The 19145-nt window shown below is 32.6% G+C and overlaps 2 protein-coding genes across 16 annotated transcripts in view; one reads left to right on the forward strand and one right to left on the reverse strand.

The window, feature by feature from the left end:
• Nucleotides 1-11481, forward strand: part of LOC105346576 (liprin-alpha-1) — a 28991-nt gene extending 17510 nt beyond the window's left edge. For 4 of the 5 annotated variants that reach the window (XM_066086093.1, XM_066086095.1, XM_066086094.1 and 1 more), the window contains 9 exons: nt 1273-1472; nt 1842-1935; nt 2155-2236; nt 2572-2772; nt 3384-3559; nt 4019-4116; nt 4895-5070; nt 5405-5476; nt 8004-11481. In XM_066086093.1, the coding sequence (XP_065942165.1) occupies nt 1273-1472; nt 1842-1935; nt 2155-2236; nt 2572-2772; nt 3384-3559; nt 4019-4116; nt 4895-5070; nt 5405-5476; nt 8004-8204 (1300 nt within the window). In that variant the 3' untranslated portion in view covers nt 8205-11481. Of the gene's footprint in view, nt 1-1272; nt 1473-1841; nt 1936-2154; nt 2237-2571; nt 2773-3383; nt 3560-4018; nt 4117-4894; nt 5071-5404; nt 5477-6192; nt 6227-8003 lie in introns of all 5 variants that reach the window. The other variant, XM_066086096.1, reaches the window with a different exon arrangement.
• A 1150-nt stretch (nt 11482-12631) lies between these two features.
• The window catches only part of LOC105324981 (myelin regulatory factor), a 65457-nt gene continuing 58943 nt past the window's right edge, over nt 12632-19145 (reverse strand). For 10 of the 11 annotated variants that reach the window (XM_034471885.2, XM_034471899.2, XM_034471871.2 and 7 more), the window contains 7 exons: nt 17526-17666; nt 16989-17059; nt 16558-16714; nt 15740-15884; nt 15413-15512; nt 15017-15076; nt 12632-14916 (listed from right to left, as the gene is read on the reverse strand). In XM_034471885.2, coding sequence (XP_034327776.2) covers nt 14812-14916; nt 15017-15076; nt 15413-15512; nt 15740-15884; nt 16558-16714; nt 16989-17059; nt 17526-17666 — 779 coding nt within the window. In that variant the 3' untranslated portion in view covers nt 12632-14811. Of the gene's footprint in view, nt 14917-15016; nt 15077-15412; nt 15513-15739; nt 15885-16557; nt 16715-16988; nt 17060-17525; nt 17667-17710; nt 17846-19145 lie in introns of all 11 variants that reach the window. The other variant, XM_066086392.1, reaches the window with a different exon arrangement.

Consider the following 19145-nt stretch of genomic DNA (forward strand, 5'->3'; position numbering starts at 1 on the left):
TTACATAAGATATTGCAAAATATTATATTGTATCCTATGATACAATATTGTATATTCTATAATATTGTATCATACAATATTGTATAATATGATATTGGTTTCAGTATTATAGAAATATATCACATGAAATTGTATTATATGATATTGTAATATTATATAATATTGTATCATACGATATTGTATGATATGATATTGGTTTATATGATATATTATCTTATCACATGAAATTGTATTATATGATATTGTAATATATATTATTGTGTCATATGATACAATATGTATAATATAATAATGTATTTTATAATATTTTGCTTTATCACATAATATTGTATCATTTCATAAGATACAATGTTGGAATCAAATTATATTGTATTATATATGATATAATATCATATAATGTATCAAATATGTTTCAGTGTCATTCAATACAATATCATACTATATTATACAATATAATATGTTTCAATGTTATGATGTATTATGTAATATGATATTGTAATATAATACTATATTGTATTATATTTTATGATATTGTATTATGTGATCAAATACAATAAGGTATAACACAATACAATGTCATATCATACATTACAATATCATATCTCATTATTGTTTATTACGGTATTTTATTGTTTTATATGATATATATTATAAATATGACATGATACAATATTTAATTTTATATCATTGTATTGATTAACATATGAACATATGATTATCATAAAAAAAATTTATCAGATGATATACGATATTTTGTCAAAACAGAATCCATGAATATCCAAGATCATAAAGTATGATTTTCATATAAAATGATAAAGGTGGTCTTATCAAGGTGATGTCTCATAATGGTGATGCTCCGTCTCGGTGAGCTTAGTAATCTATGATTACCTATGTTTGTTATTTTCATTTATCAGCTGAGAGATTTGGAGGTTAGTTTTGTACAAGGTCAAAGTCATTGAGAGAGGTCAGAGGTTATAATTGTTTCCATGGAGTTTGTCATTGTTGGAAGGATAGTGAGTCAGTGTCAGATTCACAGGGATTCTTTACAGTCCCGATTGTTGGGTTAAAAGAAACAGGATTTGATCAGCTTTCATAAGGGCACTATATTAGATTTTATTATTATTGACATTGTTTACATGCAATGTTTGGATATCTGTTCAACAAATCTACACAGTGTGGTGTTAAATGTATTGTAATTATGTGTTGGTTTTACAGTAGAACTCTTGTTAGTATTGTTTACTGTGATTGTAATTGTCTGTGTATGTTTTACAGTAGAACTGTGATAGACACTACACAGTCCTCACAAAGTCCTTTCAGTACCCCCAACAGTAGTCAGGACTCACTCCACAAAAACCAGCAGCAGCAACAACAGCAGAAGAAGAAGGGCATCAAGAGCTCGCTGGGCCGACTCTTCAGCAAGAAGGAGAAGCAGAAAGCCAAGGCCCTAGCTCAGGACTTGCTCCTTCCATCCGGTGGGTACTTACCTTGCATGATATTCTCACAGGATCCTGTAAAATCAGCCATTTATCCTTAGATATATTTACAGCATGGCTTACAAACAGACTTGCATATACTCTTGAATTGCCATTAGGTTTCACATTTTACTAAATCTGCTAGGCAAGAGGTAAGAAAAAGGAAGAAATATAAATAAGATAAAAAATTAAAAGATTTATATAGAAATAATTTTTATTCTTAAACTTAGTGTTAGAAAGTTTTTCATTTTATCTTAGAAATGTTAAACATTAGCATCACATAGATGGAATGCTTTTCAGTGTCCTCTATTTTCTAAGTTGCCATATTCTTGGTAGACATAATTAATGTGTTTGATATTTCCTGTTCAGGTGGAGGCTTTGGTGACCTGAGTGACATGGGGGCGGGGGATGCCCTGACCCTGGGTCTCGGACAGTCTGAGTACGACAGGAGGAAGAAGAAAAAGTAAGTATACTGTGTCTACATGTAAACAAGTCAGAGTAGAATATCAGGCTTAGAAAAAACGGAAGTCATTTAACACCCAGTAATGCCTTGGGAAGGAATTATTTTACCAACCAGTTAGAACAAATTTGTATATATGTATACAAGTCTTTATAAGAAATAACAGGCCTCAATTTAGTAAGTGTTCTTTTTACATGTTGATGATGTTTTGTTTCACTGCAGGCATGAGTTGCTAGAGGAAGCCATGAAGGCAGGGACTCCGTTTGCTCTGTGGAATGGGCCGACTGTGGTAGCCTGGTTAGAGGTGAGAAATGCATAACATATTTTAGCAGTCGATAGGATAAAGCAATATATTATACTATACATGTACTATGAACATTCAGACATCAGATTCAAGTGCACATAAATAATATTTTTGATGATGATTGGTGTTGCAATATGCCCTCCATTACTAACACCCTGATAAGAAAAGTAAATTGTTAAATAAAATATGCTAGGTATTTTGATTGTTAGAATCATGGGATCTTCCCTTGATTACAAAGAAATAACTGATAAAAAAAGTTCATCATTAAATAAAGTATAACGAGTATTCCAAAGTTTGAATCCATTAATTAAGACTTCTCTGTTTTCTGTACGCAGCTGTGGGTGGGTATGCCAGCTTGGTATGTGGCCGCCTGCAGAGCAAACGTCAAAAGTGGTGCAATAATGTCGGCACTGTCGGACCAGGAGATCCAGCGGGAGATCGGGATCAGTAACCCGCTGCACCGCCTCAAGCTGAGGCTGGCCATACAGGAGATGGTCAGCCTGACCAGTCCTTCCGCTCCCAAACCCACCAGCTCTGTAAGTCAGGGGGTGGTCACACTTCTCTCGGAAGTTAGAAATTCTACTAAGTGCTGAAACTATAATTATTTTAAGAAATACTATGGAATCATAAGAGTTTATAAGAGTGGTGGCTTAGTATTTGTGGATCTTATGGGTACTATTTGCCCATGAATTTATATCCTCAATGAATTATCAAACACAGTCTTTATTCATTTTAAGTAAAACTGAATCCATATAGTGACATCCCCATGAAAAAAGTGGACAATCAATTAAAATTAAACATCTTAAATTCAAAGGAATCCATAGAAGTAGAAAAATGATATTTTCATGAAAAAGCTTTAATGAAAGAAATATCCATATACTGTTTCTTAAAAATTGGTTATTGAAGTCTTTTTATGTTTTAATGTGCATTTGCATATTTTTTCAAAGATCTACATGTTTATTATGTAAGTGTACCAAATTAAATTATATCATGCTGAGCTGAATTAAAGGCTATGCTAATCATTGACAGGCTTTGTTTCTTTACGTAATGTATACATGGCTCTGGCAAATCACTAATACTGACACAATATACAGAGGTCTGAGATTTGTATGGGATTGACACTGTGCTCTATTTGTTGCGTTTGCAGACTCTGGCGTTTGGAGACATGAACCACGAGTGGATCGGTAACGAGTGGCTGCCCTCTATCGGACTCCCCCAGTACCGCAGTCACTTCATGGAATGTCTGGTGGATGCCCGCATGCTGGACCACCTGACCAAGAAAGATCTGAGGGGACAGCTCAAAATGGTGGACAGCTTCCATAGGTCTGTCTTCTAGACGATGTCTGAAAATACTCTGAAATCTGAGATATTTGTGGTGGCTGATTTTTTGTGGATTTCTTTGGTACCCTCGCCCTTGAATTTACATCCTTAATGCATTTTGAAACTCAAACTTAAATTATTATTCGTTGGAAATGGAATTCATAATGTAACATTTCCATGAACCATGTAAAAAAAATTCTCAATTAAGGAAAAATTAATTGTTTTTTATTTAAATTCTTGGCACATGAGTCATCAAGCATGAATATATGTCCCGTGCCTTTAATTTTGAAGATTAAATCGGAATTTTGTAATCACTAAGAAGAAACCTATCCAATTGCTATGAAAATAAATTTTGTAAAATTATGGCCAATATCCTTAATTAGTGTAGCTAAGAATATGTATACTGAAAATTGGGGAGTTTTGTATGTGCTATGTGTATAATTTACCATTTTGTCCTTTCAGAACAAGTTTACAATATGCTATTAATTGTCTAAAACGTGTGAATTACGACAAGAAAGAACTGGAGAGGAGGAGAGAAGAAAGTGCTTCAGAAATTAAAGGTAGATATCGGCATTCCTGTTCAGGCTGTGAACTTCGATAAAGCACAAAAGAAAATGAAATTGCAATAAAAAGATAATGCTTATCAGTTTTATTTGACTTGAAGTGAAAAATACATGTATATTATCTTGAATGTATCATACAGTTCTTTGTGAATAAGAATTAGACTTAAATGATACAGAATTATGACTTATTTGAAATTGGATTGCAGAAATGTGTTAAAATTGAAAACACAAATATAGTTAACTTAAGGTCAGACGACACGTTCCTCGAAAATCTTTTTTGTATCTCCTCGTAATAAAGAGTTCCAATAAAAAATACTAATTTAATAATTACTTTAAAAATGATCAAAATTTACTTAGATGTGGTTATATGTCTAGATGGTCGAGTGGTTATAACCGTGGCCGCACACTGTCAGAAGCGTATAGATTCTAGAGGTCCTGAGTTCAAAGCCCCGCTCCGGCGGAGATATAGTTCTCATACTGTGAATTTTGCTGTGGTATAGATGTATTTAATTTTATATAAGAAATTCAAGTGTATTTTCAAGAAGATTATATAGGAAATTGCATACTCTATTATTTTGCAGAAATGCCTGGTAAGGTACCCTAATTTTTTGCTAGAAGGCTTGTCAAAGTAGTAGTAAACCATTAACAAATTCCTGGAAAAAGTTATCTAAAATTGAGGAACGTGTCGTCTGACCTTAAGTTTTAGCATTCACTGTGGCCATTTATCCTTGTTTAAATGTATGAAACCTGATGTTTAATTTCCGTTCTTTTTCAGATGTGCTGGTCTGGTCAAACGAGAGATTGATAAAGTGGGTCCAATCCATAGGTCTTCGGGAATATGCAAATAACTTGATAGAGTCTGGGGTTCACGGTGCTCTTATTGCCTTAGATGAAAGCTTTGATGCCAACAGCATGGCCCTGGCGCTACAGATCCCCAGCCAGAGTCCCCAGGTTGGTGGCCCTCAAGGCGATATCTGTCTCCTTGTTTTCTCTCACAGTCTATCTTATTTTTCCCTCTCTGCTCTTGTCTCTTAACATGCTGGAGTTTTTTTCTCTCTGACTTCTTCCTTTAGCCTTCATATCTTTATGAGGATTTTTACTAAATAAATCTTTTCTCTTGTTCTGTAACTATCAAGTATATGATAAAGAACAATTTAAAAAAAAAAAAAAATGGTTTATGGAATAAGCATGCATTCTTTATACTCATGTTATGTGTTAATGAGGTAATATGATTATTTTTTGATTATGTGATCCATGTAAATAATAGATAACATTTAAATTGTAGCAGGCACGGGCGGTTTTGGAGCGAGAGTTTGGGAACTTGTTGGTGTTGGGAACAGACAGACGATTGGACGAGGTAGGTCAGTTACAATATTACAGTTCGAGTTGTCCCCCTTCTTTGACGTATGATTGGATCCCTGTCACCTTTGACCCCAGTGGTTGTAAACCTGAGTGAACAGTTCCCAGAATGCAAGTTGTTCCGTATTACAAGTAAACAAGTAACTGTATCGTTTATTGATTGGTGGAATCTGGTAAGGTTTTGGTATGTGGTTTGTCATTGATTTTCCCTAAACCAAACAGGTGGATATTGCACTCAATCCAAATTTTCCTTTCAATTTAAGAACTTTATATTAGGATGTTGTTGCATGGTGATTAAAGAAAATTTGATTTTCATCACAGCTTGATTTTTGTTACATTTATAATGGTTAAAAGTATGATGTACAGTGTATTTGATTGAATATTATTTTTAGAAATTTGAAATAAAATGATTCTCAGATTGCATGAGATTTCAATACTGAGCAATTTATCCAACCATGTGCGGAAAGCGAACTTGTTCAGATTGGATAGTATGCATGTTATTTTTGTTCAGAGTACATTTGATTGATTTGATTCATTTATTTCATTTGATTGACAAGTTTTAGACTGCTATGTATGGCTAAACCAACCAAAGAGAGGTTGAAAAAAAAGAAAATCTTCATTTAAAAAGAATGATATTCATGTAGATGGCTGATGTCATTTTGTTTGTGCTAGTTAACTGTATGCTAATCTTCAAGGTGAATTTTAAATTTTCAGAAGAAAAAAAAGAAAGGATTAGTATCTTTCCTAGGTGAGATAACAGTGAGATAACCGCTTTCACGCCATAACACATTACTGATGCATTTTGGATTGGCCGCATTTATTCGGGACACACCAGGCCTTTACAGTGTGCTTTTCCTTTAATCATTCTCTTTTTGATTGTATCACTCTTTGAAACTTGTAACCAGATACAGCTCTCCTTTTGATACTGCCACCTTTTGTTCAAATCTCATTTTTTGATGAATTGAAACTATCACGTACCCACATCCAACTCCAGGGAGAATGGGAGCCTCACTGAATTTCTTCACCTCTTATCTTCTGTTATTAACAAAGTTTATCCCAGTTGATTCAGTTTTTGTAAATACAGGTAGTTAAACTTTTTGCTGATCGACATACTATAAAACATATTCATAGAAAAATTAACAAAGCAAAGTTTTGCAAGATTCTTTTGCTGATAAATAAGATAATGTTGTTAGTAGATAAGATTCAAATCTACCGATAATTGTACTGATATTTTTTGCTAGAAACTTATTTTCTAATCCAACTGTAATTTTGCTTACAGAGTTTGACTCGCTTTTAAACTGGCCCACTCCCTCTAGTTTTAATAAAATCCGACCAGTATATATGTTTCTGATCTTATCCTTGACTTTCTACAATATTCAGTCTTTTAATACTGTATAATTGGATTTTTCAGTGGGGTGTAATTTTTTGTAGAATCTCAAATGCAAAAATTTCTTTTGCAAAAAGAATGTTCAACATTATTCTTGATTAAGATTTCAAAAAAAATAAATTGACCTATTTTCAAATGAAAATGCAAAAATTTGCACCTGCAGAAAAATTCAGTTCTCTGGTATATTGCATGAAACAAAAGAGCTTTCATAAGTCAATTAGGGAATTAGTAGTTTAGATCTTATGTATCAAAGTGCAGCTGCTGCAAGAACTTATGTATTACATATAATTCATATGCTAGTATGCATATATGATATAAACTAAGACCACCAGACTGTACAAAATGTGCATGAATATTGTAGATAGAAAAAATAAATTGTTATATTAATATACATGTATATTAAAGAAGAGGATTTTGTCATTGTTAAATATTCAAATCTTGATGGTTTTTTAGGTATATTGGCTGGATTTTTTTTCTCACTACAACTCATGCTTTATACATATATATGTGTCATTGAAACAAAGTTCACAACCATTTGTTTGCTGGGATACGGTTGCTTTGGCACTTGCAAAATTTTTGATGAATACATAAGCTAGGTGCTTGCTCTAAGAGCTTACCAAGTAAAATTTCTATATGTACAGAAATTACTTTTTTGAATTTGAAAGAAGGTATTTATTTTGTATTCTGAAAGAAGTTTTCCAGATCTGTCTCCCACATGAATCATCTGCCGTATACATTGAAACTGTACATGTTTGTACATGTTGAAATGCCATGTGATGTGTCGACAGCTCACAAAACAGATTCAAGCTTATAAGCTTTGGGAGCTTACAAGTGAAATAATCTCAATCACAGATTGACTGACAATTACTATAGAGTAACTTAAATGTTTATTATTAAAATTGTATGTATGCTATTTTATTTGAATTATTGCAGTTAATTTTGTAGACTAAGACTTTTAAAAAGATTTTGTTCCTCAAAATTCTGGTCTTATTTTGCAAGGAATGCTTCAATTATCATGATTTTTTTATAGCAGTTGGATTATTTTATTATCAGTTGCTTATTATGATTTTGTTGATATGGTACTTCATACGCGCATGAATGTCTGTTGTTACTTATCAGATATTCTCATTTTTTCCAGGGTGAGGGTGGAAAGTTGAGACGAGCTCCATCATGGAGGAAAAAGTTTCGGACCAAGGACAGGAGTCGTGAGAGCGGGGATGAGGGGGAGCCGAGCGGGACTGAGGGTCAGACCCAACAGTCCCCCCAACACAGTCGCAGGCAGGGCGGGGCGGACAACTCAATGCACCGCCGCACCACCGAACACATGATGAATTACTGACGAACCACCGAATGCGTGACGAACCACTGACAGGTTCTATCCAAGACTGTTCAACCAATCGTCAGCGTCTCTGTGTACGAATAGATAATCTATGAACAAATTATGTATTATAATTTACTACTCTCTCTCTTCCTTGAAGAAGCTGTATTTATCTTGGGGGAGTGTCTGATGTTCAGATTACAGTGTCCTCGTAAACTGTCTTGTTATATAAAAATCAAACATGTGAATAGTGCAAAACCATATTCAAATAGAGTGGTAGAATGTTGTTTGTATAGATTATTTGGTAGATTTATACCAGGATTTTTTCATGTAATATACAGAAAAATTCTTTTGTGTGTGTGATGGTTCATTTTTTTATCGTTCATATGACTGAGATTTATCATTCAGAAGTTTACGCCATTGACTTTACCAAGACCAAAATTACATTAGAATCATCTCGATGTCACTGTGTGTATGTATGTGTATTATCGGTGTTGCAGGCTAAAGTTTGTATCAAAGAGTAATGAAGATCTGGTTCGTACATTTTTTTCTCTCTTTAGGGGAAATAACTCCTACCCCCTCTCCCTTTATAAAACCATTGATGATACCTCAACATAGTACAATTATAATGTAGATATGCATAATATATGACTAGATATTCATACTACTTAAAATATAAGATATATAGATATTAGTTATCGAAAGACATGAAAAAGTATAAGACATAATAGAAATTAATCATTTTCATGTACATATACTGAATTAACTTATAAATAAATGTTAACATATAAGAGATATATTGGTATAGAATTTGTAGCGTTAATGTGAATTTTTCCAACCTATTTTCAGTGTGACTGAATTTGAGACTGACCCAGTGTGATTATAAGATAAGGCGTCCATTGCTTTGCATAAAGAAATCTTAATAAAATGAAAATGCTGTAACTTATGAACATTCCTACAAAATTCTTTTCATTTTTTTCATCATCAATTTTTTTTTTTAGAAATTTAAAACCTGTTTGAAACTAAGTATTGGACAATAGAATTATGTGGTAATTACTCTCACTGGGGTAGTATATAGAATTAAATAATTTTTTAACCTAAAATAATGATTTTAAAAAGAATTGACTGTAAAACAATTCCATTATATTTAGGTAACTTCATGTAGATGATAAAAATCTACAACGGCTAATATTTGAAAATTACAATAATATTGTACAACCATAACATTCATCATTTATTGAGAAGCTATTGAGGGACGTATTAGTGTTGTCCCTCTGAATATAAATGCTCAGTGACTATGTATATAAATTGAAATCCGTAAGTGCTATCAAAAGTTTTATATTTCATTTGCACTATAAAAAATCTGTTCTCCTCAGCTCTTGTCAGAAATGTGCGATTTAATGGAGTCACACAATGGAGTGCAAAGCTTTGAATGAAATACATAAAGTCATTACATGTGTATTGGGGTAACTTATCAATGCATTTTCATTAACATACATAAAAAATTAAACTCAATTCTGAATAACCTAGCTTAAGAAGAGCTTTAAAAAACAGTTCTTAATAAGAAAAATATGATTCAGTTATCATTTTAAGAAAGAAAATTTGAAAATGAGTAATTTTTTTATACAATGTATATCTTATGTACCGGTATTATTCAGGTAGATATTTTTTAATATTCCTACCAGCAATATTCCTTTTTTGTATTGAATGTATAAATAGACAGAGATCAGCATTAATCTACTGCACAAAGATAAATATTAAGCATGATTTAGTTAGAAATTCCATTAGTTAACCAGTGTATTTGTACATGTATCAATTTTTATCAGACAAAATTATGAATGAAGGTTCAAGATTTTAAAGAACTCAGTTTTTGTCTGCATTTTGCATTAAAATCCAGTTCATTTTTACATGTTTTTGGCACTGCTGTTTTGGCAAAGAGAAGAAAATAGATTTATGAGGGGAATAACCATTCTTTAAAATCTTCCATACTTGTTTCCAATGTAGAATCAATTGTTAACATACACCATCCACAAAATCACATTTTTTTAATGAGCAGAATTAGATTTTTCTTGATGTAAAAGAAAGTTTGCATACTCGAGGTTGTCAGAATTTAGCATGAGGTTGTGATCCTGCTAGAAATGGCAATTGAAATATGCTGTTGTTATTCAGTATTTTAGATTAACATTTAGAGGAAACCCAAGTCTAACCCCGAGATGGTTGTGGCAGGTGGCAGCATATAGAAATCTAGTTGTGAACGAGGGCTGTAAAAATGAGTCAGACTATAATATTAATGTGATTTGGTATTATAACTGTAGTTATTAGAGAAATTAAGATTGACAAGAGAGTCATTAATATTCATGAACACTTTAACAGTTAGGAGGTTGAAGAATCTTAAGATGTAGGTTGTCAATACACAGTAATCCATTTATCTTATACATATTGAACTAGTTAACTTTAACAAAGTGAAGGGTTCTTTGTTGTACATGCCATGAAAGCAAGTCTAAAGTACAGTGTCGCTATAATTGTTAATTGTAATTAAAGATGAATATAGAGGATGTTGCAAGCGTTTCAGAAGATGGATCATATTCAGTGACAGAAACTCCCTGTTCAATGGTTTTAGTCATTATTGGCTTCTAATGAAGTTGGATTTCGGACCTTTATCGCAGATGTGTTCATCATTTAATTTCTGTTGACATTTGAGTTGTCTCTACTTGTTGTGTACAGGGGAATTTTTACCCCTGCTTTATTTTTGCAGTATTGGCCATCATCGCCTTTGGGCAAATTGAAAACAGTAAAGAAGTCTCCTTAACCAGAAATTTGAGGGGGTGAATTTTAAAAAGGTGAAAAATCTTTTATAAGTGTGATTGGGCAAAAATAAAAACAAGGCAAGATGTGTCAATTTACCCATGTATGTTAATTTTTTTCAAACCAAATTGCTCTAGAAAACTGTGACTGTCAAATTTAGGGAATCTTGCTTTTGCATTTGACTTATGCAATCATAAAGACCAAAAAGTAAGCAACTATAACAATCATGTTTGAGAAATTAGGATTTAAAACATAATTGATTTAATTTACATGTAAGTAGATGTGTAGAGATGGTTTGAATGGTCCGCTTTCTTTGTACAGTGAATAAATGTGTGCGAGATATCCAAGCTGCTTCTCACTGCAAATTTTAACTCTGTTATAAGTGTATTTATTTCTCCATCTTGTATAAATGCGATTTGTGATATTTGATACTTACGATACTGTGTATGGCATAGAATGTTTTTATGCAAATACAGCATCCAAACACTAACAATTTTGTCTCTTATTTTTCACTTGATGAGAATGGTCAGCAACTGTAATACTGGTGCTTGAACAGATTAGTCCAACCTCACCCCAGAGCATCATGGGTAAAATAACAAAAAAACAGTTATCAGAACTGTGTTTTGATGAGTTTTGTAATTTTTCGATTAATGATGCTTTCTGAAGAGTTTACAATATCCTAGTGGTACTTTTTGGTGCAGGATTCAGTTTGTGTCCTGCAAAGTAGTTTGTGCTCAGGTATTTTAAATGCAGTTCTTTTTACCCATTGAAAATACTCCAGAAAAACATGTACTCTAGATTACAATCTTCTAGAAATATATCTGTACCATTACATACAGGGTTGGAAATTCACCAAAAATAGCAGCCAGCCACAGGGCTGGCTACTTTAAAAAGTTACCAGCCCTGCCCAAAATCTGCCAGTCCTGATAAAAATGTTCATTATTATGAACTATACATAAAGCTTAATATGTACATATGTAACACAGGCCCTTCGAAATCTTTAACTTTTACAAGTATTTGAAACCATATCTAAACATAACCCAAAGAATGCTTTTTAATAAGTTAAACATGCTTAAAAAATTAAACTATTCATCTACATGTAAATATAATTATAAACCCTCTTTTAGAAGCCAGCTAACAATGTCATAATCATGAACTTTCTAAACAATTTCAAAGATTGACAATAATATGATATTAAATATTGAAAGGGATTAAATTAAAACAACTGTAAATAAATGTGATAAAAATTTATTTATTCGGTCAGATGCACTCCTTTATACTGCTAATTGAGTTTTGGTCTCACACATCTACAAAAACTTGGCCAAATGCCAATGTTACAGTCTTGTCTCTCCTCTGTAGATCATAGGTTTTATCGCCCTAACCCTGTACCATGAGAAATGTTTGCCTAGATTAGGCTTGCGTTAGAAGATTGTAGCGCTGTTCTAGCTGCTTAAAGATATCTTGGTCCAATGCACTGACTGAATATTGCTAAGCTAGCATATTGTTCAAGATCATTATATGGTGGCTACAGAGAGCTAGGTACATATAGCTGCTACGATCTTGAATGCAGCCCAGGTAAGCTTCAGATGCACCTTCCAGCTACAGTATCTAGGCCTAGTGTGAAAAAAAATAAATCCACTCACTTTATTTTTAGGAATTTTATTGTTTTCTCATAGGCTGATTTACATTAAATATGAAACTTGAACATAATTCACCTACATATTCATGTACAACAAAATGAATTATCCATTTAATATGATAAAAAAAAGAGATAAAGTAACACTTCATCTTGCTCAAGTAAAATTATCCAGATCATCTAAAACATTGATTACTATTTAAAATAATTAAATCCAACAGTTTGGCTTTTAAATACATACCAATCTTGTTAATGTTTTAGTATCACTGAAAAAATATATCAACATTTTTGATAAATACAGATACATGTATACTCTTAATTTCTTCCACCAATTGCAAACTGACTAATCAATGAAAAAATTGTACATGCAAGAGTTTATACAAAAATAAAATGGATCTGAAATATTCCTGCCCACAAACTTGGTAATGTTCAAGTACTGATGAATCAAAATATACATTTTCTTTCCTCCAGTTAAACCATTTCATAGGCATTAAATGGACAGAGAGAGAAAAATGGCGATTGTTTAACAAATAAAAAAAAAAATATTCTCCTTCAGAGTCATACAATATAGGCGATGATAATGATGACTGAAAGACATATATACAAATGATAAAATGCAAAATCATAACATTTTAATACCATATAAACATTTGCACTGCAAAAGATTTTTTTTTCTTATGATAAATCTATGATATATATATAATATAATATAAAATTAATAAAAAGAATGTACAACAATAGGAAGGCACTAAAATAATTGGAATGTTCTAAGAAAAAGTCATATCAATTTCAGCAAGTTTTGGTCCACCGATAACTAAAATAACAAATAAGGGTGAATATATTTCTACAGAAAATATTACTAGGTGTTAACCATTTTAGAGGCACTTTTCTCAATAATAATTTGATACAAAGCTCTCACTATACGAGTTACCTCCCTTTCACCCAAGCCCTAAACTAAGGGAGGTAACAAATTTGTAAGCATATATTAAGAAATCAGAGGAATACACATAATGATCTCTTTGACATAAAAAATCTCTTTGGCAAAAAAAAAAAACCAATCTAGACGAGTATCTGTTCTTTTAATTATGCTGAAGCTTGTGTTTTTTTTATTGAGAGATTTGGAGTATCTTGCAATCTGTACTTTAATATCATCAAATTCCTCTCCAATGCATTGGGTTATTATTGAGCAGAAAGAACATTTCCAATGTTATAAACATCAATAATATTTGTCCATATTTTATAAGAATGGACAGACAAATATGTCAGTTCAACTACAATTGAAACAAACTTATAAGAAGTTTTGATTTACAAACAAAACAAAAAATTGTTAGAATCTCATAAATTTAAAAGCAAAATCTCAAGTAATTGCAGTCTACGATGCAGACTTCTTGTATATTGCTGAAAGTTTGTAAATAGACTGAATAGGAATACTGATAAAAAATATATGAAGCACTACATATAGGTATAAACACATAGAGACAAGAATCATATTCTTATCAATATATCTCATTCCATTCTTAGCCATATATAGTAAAAAAAAAAAATTATAAAAATTCTCTTAACAAAATAATTTTGAATCAATGCTTTTGATTTTTTATAAAAAAGAGAGCAAAATTATTGAATGAATATACCAAAAAAGCTCAGATATGTTAAAAAGCCAGAAAATTTCTGCGTATAAAATATATTTGTTTGCGTATTCCTTGGGAGGGAACAGAGTAGCGAGGTATCCCTCTGAAAAGTTGCCATTTATACTAGGTGTATACACTCTCATGACAAAATGATACCGTACACAAAATAATGAATGAATACAGCCAAAAGGAATGTTTATCAAGAGGGAAGAAAGCAGTCAAAATGGGTCAATATATACAATAAATAACATGTATAATAAACATATAAAGATCAGATATATTATAAGAAATTTTTGTAATCAAGTCAACAAGACAAATCATGAAAACGTATCAAGGAAATGTCAGTCATAGAAACGTTTGTAAATTTGTAAAGCACACATGAAACAGTGAAGCATCTTTGATCATTCACCAGACGAGAGAGATCAATGGTTCGACAATGAAGCTATGGGGTCAAGGCCATAATAATTAGGTCAAGGCCATGGGTGTTCTGCTTTTATCAAATGTCTTTAGCAGATTCTGAGATGAAACAGATGTGATTTTTTTTTCATTTTTGTTTTCTTTAATCCATTTCACATGTTCTATCGAAAATCAAGGTGTATTCCACAAATTCCAAGGATTCCACATTTTCACTGGCTGGTTTGTTGCACACGTTCTGTTTAGCATCCTGAAAATAAAAGAAGGACATCCAGTCAGATAATAATATATTTATGTCTGCATGTTCTTTGTGACATATCAGCATTATTTGAAAATACATGTAAACAAACCTTATGAGACACACGAAATTTAAACACACTGCTGAAATATTTTCCAATGGGTATCTGCCACTGAAATCAAAGAAAAGTAATGTTCATAACTTATTCTGAGGGAAAAATTATATCTTAAATAAAAGAGTCAACATACATACTTGAAGAAAAAAAGCAATATTCATTAAAAATTAAATATCATGCTAACTTGGGATTGGGAAGGCCCGATACTAGAGATTGTTTTGTTTATTTTTTTTCAAATTGGTGTTCAATTTGAAAAGGTTAACAAAATTAAAAAAGTCCTTTAGATCTATATACAAAAATGTATAAAACTATAAACAGTCCTTTTATGACCAGGTAAAGATCAGGATGCAAAAGGCTAATTATTTGGATGTAAGTATAGCTTCAGGGACTAACCTGGTTTGGTATGCGTGCAATCAGTTCTCCGTCAACACTGGGGTTACAGTTCCTTGATGTGTGGTTATAACACAGGGTGGCAGAAGCCTGCTCCGAAGTTCTGTATTAATAAAAAAAATTTAAAAATAAGACATTTCAAAATTTATTATCATATATTTTTCTGATTTGTGAATTAATTTTCATTTGAAAACTTAAAAAAAAAAATGATTTGGGAAAACACTGATTACAGGATATATTAAAATACAGGTTAAAACCATTTCCTTCACCAGTAGAAAATAGCAATTGGGAGTGGAGATAGCAGATAATAGAATGGTATGGATTACTCACAGAAACTGGAACGTGATCAGGTCGTATGAGAAGTACTGGCTGAGTTTGAGCCGGATCACCTTGCTTGTCTGGTTACAGCTGGTGCAGTGCTCCGCCCCGATCGTCACGTTGATCTCCTTGATGAAGATATTGGTGTGTAGGTCCTCTGCAAAGATAGAAAACACCATAAATACATATAACCAGATACAAAGACCGAAAATCACCAGATATCAGAATTATGTACAACCAGATTCAAAGACCGAAAATCACCAGATATCAGAATTATGTATAACCAGATACAAAGACCGAAAATCACCAGATATCAGAATTATGTACAACCAGATTCAAAGACCGAAAATCACCAGATATCAGAATTATGTACAACCAGATTCAAAGACCGAAAATCACCAGATATCAGAATTATGTACAACCAGATGCAAAGACCGAAAATCACCAGATATCAGAATTATGTACAACCAGATGCAAAGACCGAAAATCACCAGATGTCAGATTTTTGTACCACTCAGATACAAAGACAGCAAATGCACAGATAGATGATTTACTGTTCAAAATTGTAGCAGCTATATAAAGAGCTTGTTAGCTGCTATGATCTTGAATGCAGCCTGGGCTGTTAAATTGAATGCAGTCTGAGGCTGCATTTTGGACTAAATCTTAAATGTTTCAGTTTCATGGATTTATTATTAACATGCAAAATATATTTAAACCAATTACACTGTATATCCAACAATTTTAATTACTGGTGCTTAATTTAAAACATTCAGTAGCTATAACAATTGAGGTCCCGACTGGTTCACTCTTGTACACGGGGTCTGACTTACCCTGCGGTACACTTCGTCTGCGTCTGGCGTAGTGGATTTTCTTGATGGTGTTGGAGTCTATGTCCCCAGGGTACTGCGGCTGTTTGAAGTCTGGGAGTTCATTTGACTCATTGCCAAGCACGTTAACTTGGGGTCCCTCATTCTTAGATTTCAAGGTCTACAGGAAGAGACCAAAAAATTACAATCAGAAATCTTATTATAATATCAACATGTCTGAGAGATAATTGTAAATCACTGGCCCAGACACCATAAACTGAGAACAGACTTAGTCAAAAAATGAAATTTGAATTCTATTCATTGGAGTTGAAAATATTTAAAAGTTAAAACCCTTTGTATAGTATTCTGAGGTATAAACTGACTGCAAAACTGAAATTTATACTTATTTTCAGTTTGTGATCATGATCGACACTGGTTTCAAGAGTCTGACTTACACTGATTATCGTCTCCAGGTTGCTCTCTGTTGTCGGTCTGGGGAGATTATTGGAGGGAGCTGGGGGTGTAACTACAAAATACAGACAGATTTCAGAAAATGTTCATTTAAAATGCAAATTGATAGTTAAATTAAGAAAAAAAGTATTGAATATTGCAGCGAAAAGTTAGATTGAATTGGAATATTATTCAAAATTTGAATTACATGAAATTAAAAACTAAACATGTAACAATGAATAATAACATAAATTGTACAAGCATGTTATTATCATCAACACCAAGTCTTATTCATGCTCTATTACAAAGTCATTAATTCAAAATTATTAGTCCTTTGTATTGATAAATTGATAAAAAAAGAATGAAAAGTTTTAAAAAGCAAATTATAATATCAAATAGGTATTACACAAACTTAGGTCCACTGTATTATTATTATAGGGAGATACAGGTTTTTTAATCCAGGTCAATTTTTATTTAAAACATCACTTCTTGCATTAATCAGCACATCCTGGTCTCAATGCCAAAGATGGGGTATCACTTACGAGTCTGTACCTCCGGACCACTGATAACCATCGTACTGGTCACCACTTCCTCATCGAAGGGCAATGGTGGGGGGCAACAGTGCCGCTCACACAGCGAGGTCGTGGGGTCACAATAGGGGTACGGTGGAATTGTGGACCAAGCTAACAAAAAATAAACCATAACTGTCTGACTGTGTTATACTTACAGATTTGGTACGTGGGGTTGATGGGTAGGGTTTGAGGCTCGTCCGATTGCTCAGGGGGTGGGCAACACTTTCGCTCGCAAAGCCGTGTGGTGAAGTCGCAGTAGGGGTATGGAGGAAGGAGGGTGCCTGGTTTGTCTGTTGTGAGAGGAAAAGGACAAGATATTGGTGATGCAGGAGTAAAAAAGCAATGGTTGAAGGAGTTGGAATGGAGTTTCATGCAATCTAATTAAAATTAGACTTGTAATTCCGCTCCTCTACGATAGGGTTTAGCGTATTGTAGAGGAGCGGAATTACAAATCTAATTCTAATTACCGGTAGATTGGAGTTTCATGAAGTATATTTTTTTTGGTAATTTGCAGATACAAGAGCCATAACTCCAAAAAAGCCTGTTCTAGCAACATTTACTAGCTATATAAACTTCTAACTTTTGTAAGGAAACTAGTTCAGTCAATGAAAAAACAGGGTTGTAATACATTATACAAATAAAAACTTAGTGTTGAATAGAGTAAAAATCATCATATTTTTAAAATGTGTAGGTCACAATATTAATTTTTTTTGGTCATAATTTATTACAAATTTATCAGCAATACAAAGTTAAATACAGTCAAAAATACAGTTATACACAAACTATACTGTATAAAGTATTCAATACTGACAAGGGGAGCATACATCCTGAGTCCATTAAAATCCCCCCTTGTCTTTCAACTGAGGGAGAGAACCCCAAAGTAATTGTAATGAAAATGAAGTATGTTTTATGAATATATATCTAGAACATATAATCATTCAAATTAAAATACACATTATCAGTACATGTAATACTGTCTTCGGTCGTTTGACAAAACTCACATTCATCTGACACATCTTTGTTCCACTTACAAAATTGTTAATAAGTATTTATAGTTTAACAACTTTTAATTGAATTCAGCAACTTTCTTGTCATACATGCATTTCACTTTACTATACTAAATGTTTTTCCATATATTTCTCATCGATACCAAACAATTTGTCCAATCAGTTTTCATATACATGTAGAGATCTCTGAAATAAACTAGAGGTACTGTGAGCAAGCTCACAATTGATACCCCCCGCTAAGAAAAATCATAACTCATGTATTTTTTCTATTATAGAAAATATTGAAAGAATCTATTTCATCGTCCATTTTCTATAAATAACAACTGCTCTATTTTTTAAAACTGTTAATGCTTATATGAGTACACAAACCAATTTCTATTCTAACTGTTAATGCATGAAGACATTTGCATCCTTATGTTAACAAACATGACTCGAATCAAACGAAATTCCACATGTCAAGCAGCCACTTAATATAAACATTTTGAATTATTGGTATACTGAGCCCGATTTTTTTTTAACAATGACCTTGAACTTCCTCAATTATCCATTGGTCAAGGTCATGACATACTCTCAGGTTATAAGC

Source organism: Magallana gigas, chromosome 5 (genome assembly GCF_963853765.1).
Source record: "Magallana gigas chromosome 5, xbMagGiga1.1, whole genome shotgun sequence".
Classification (NCBI taxonomy): Eukaryota; Metazoa; Mollusca; class Bivalvia; order Ostreida; family Ostreidae; genus Magallana; species Magallana gigas.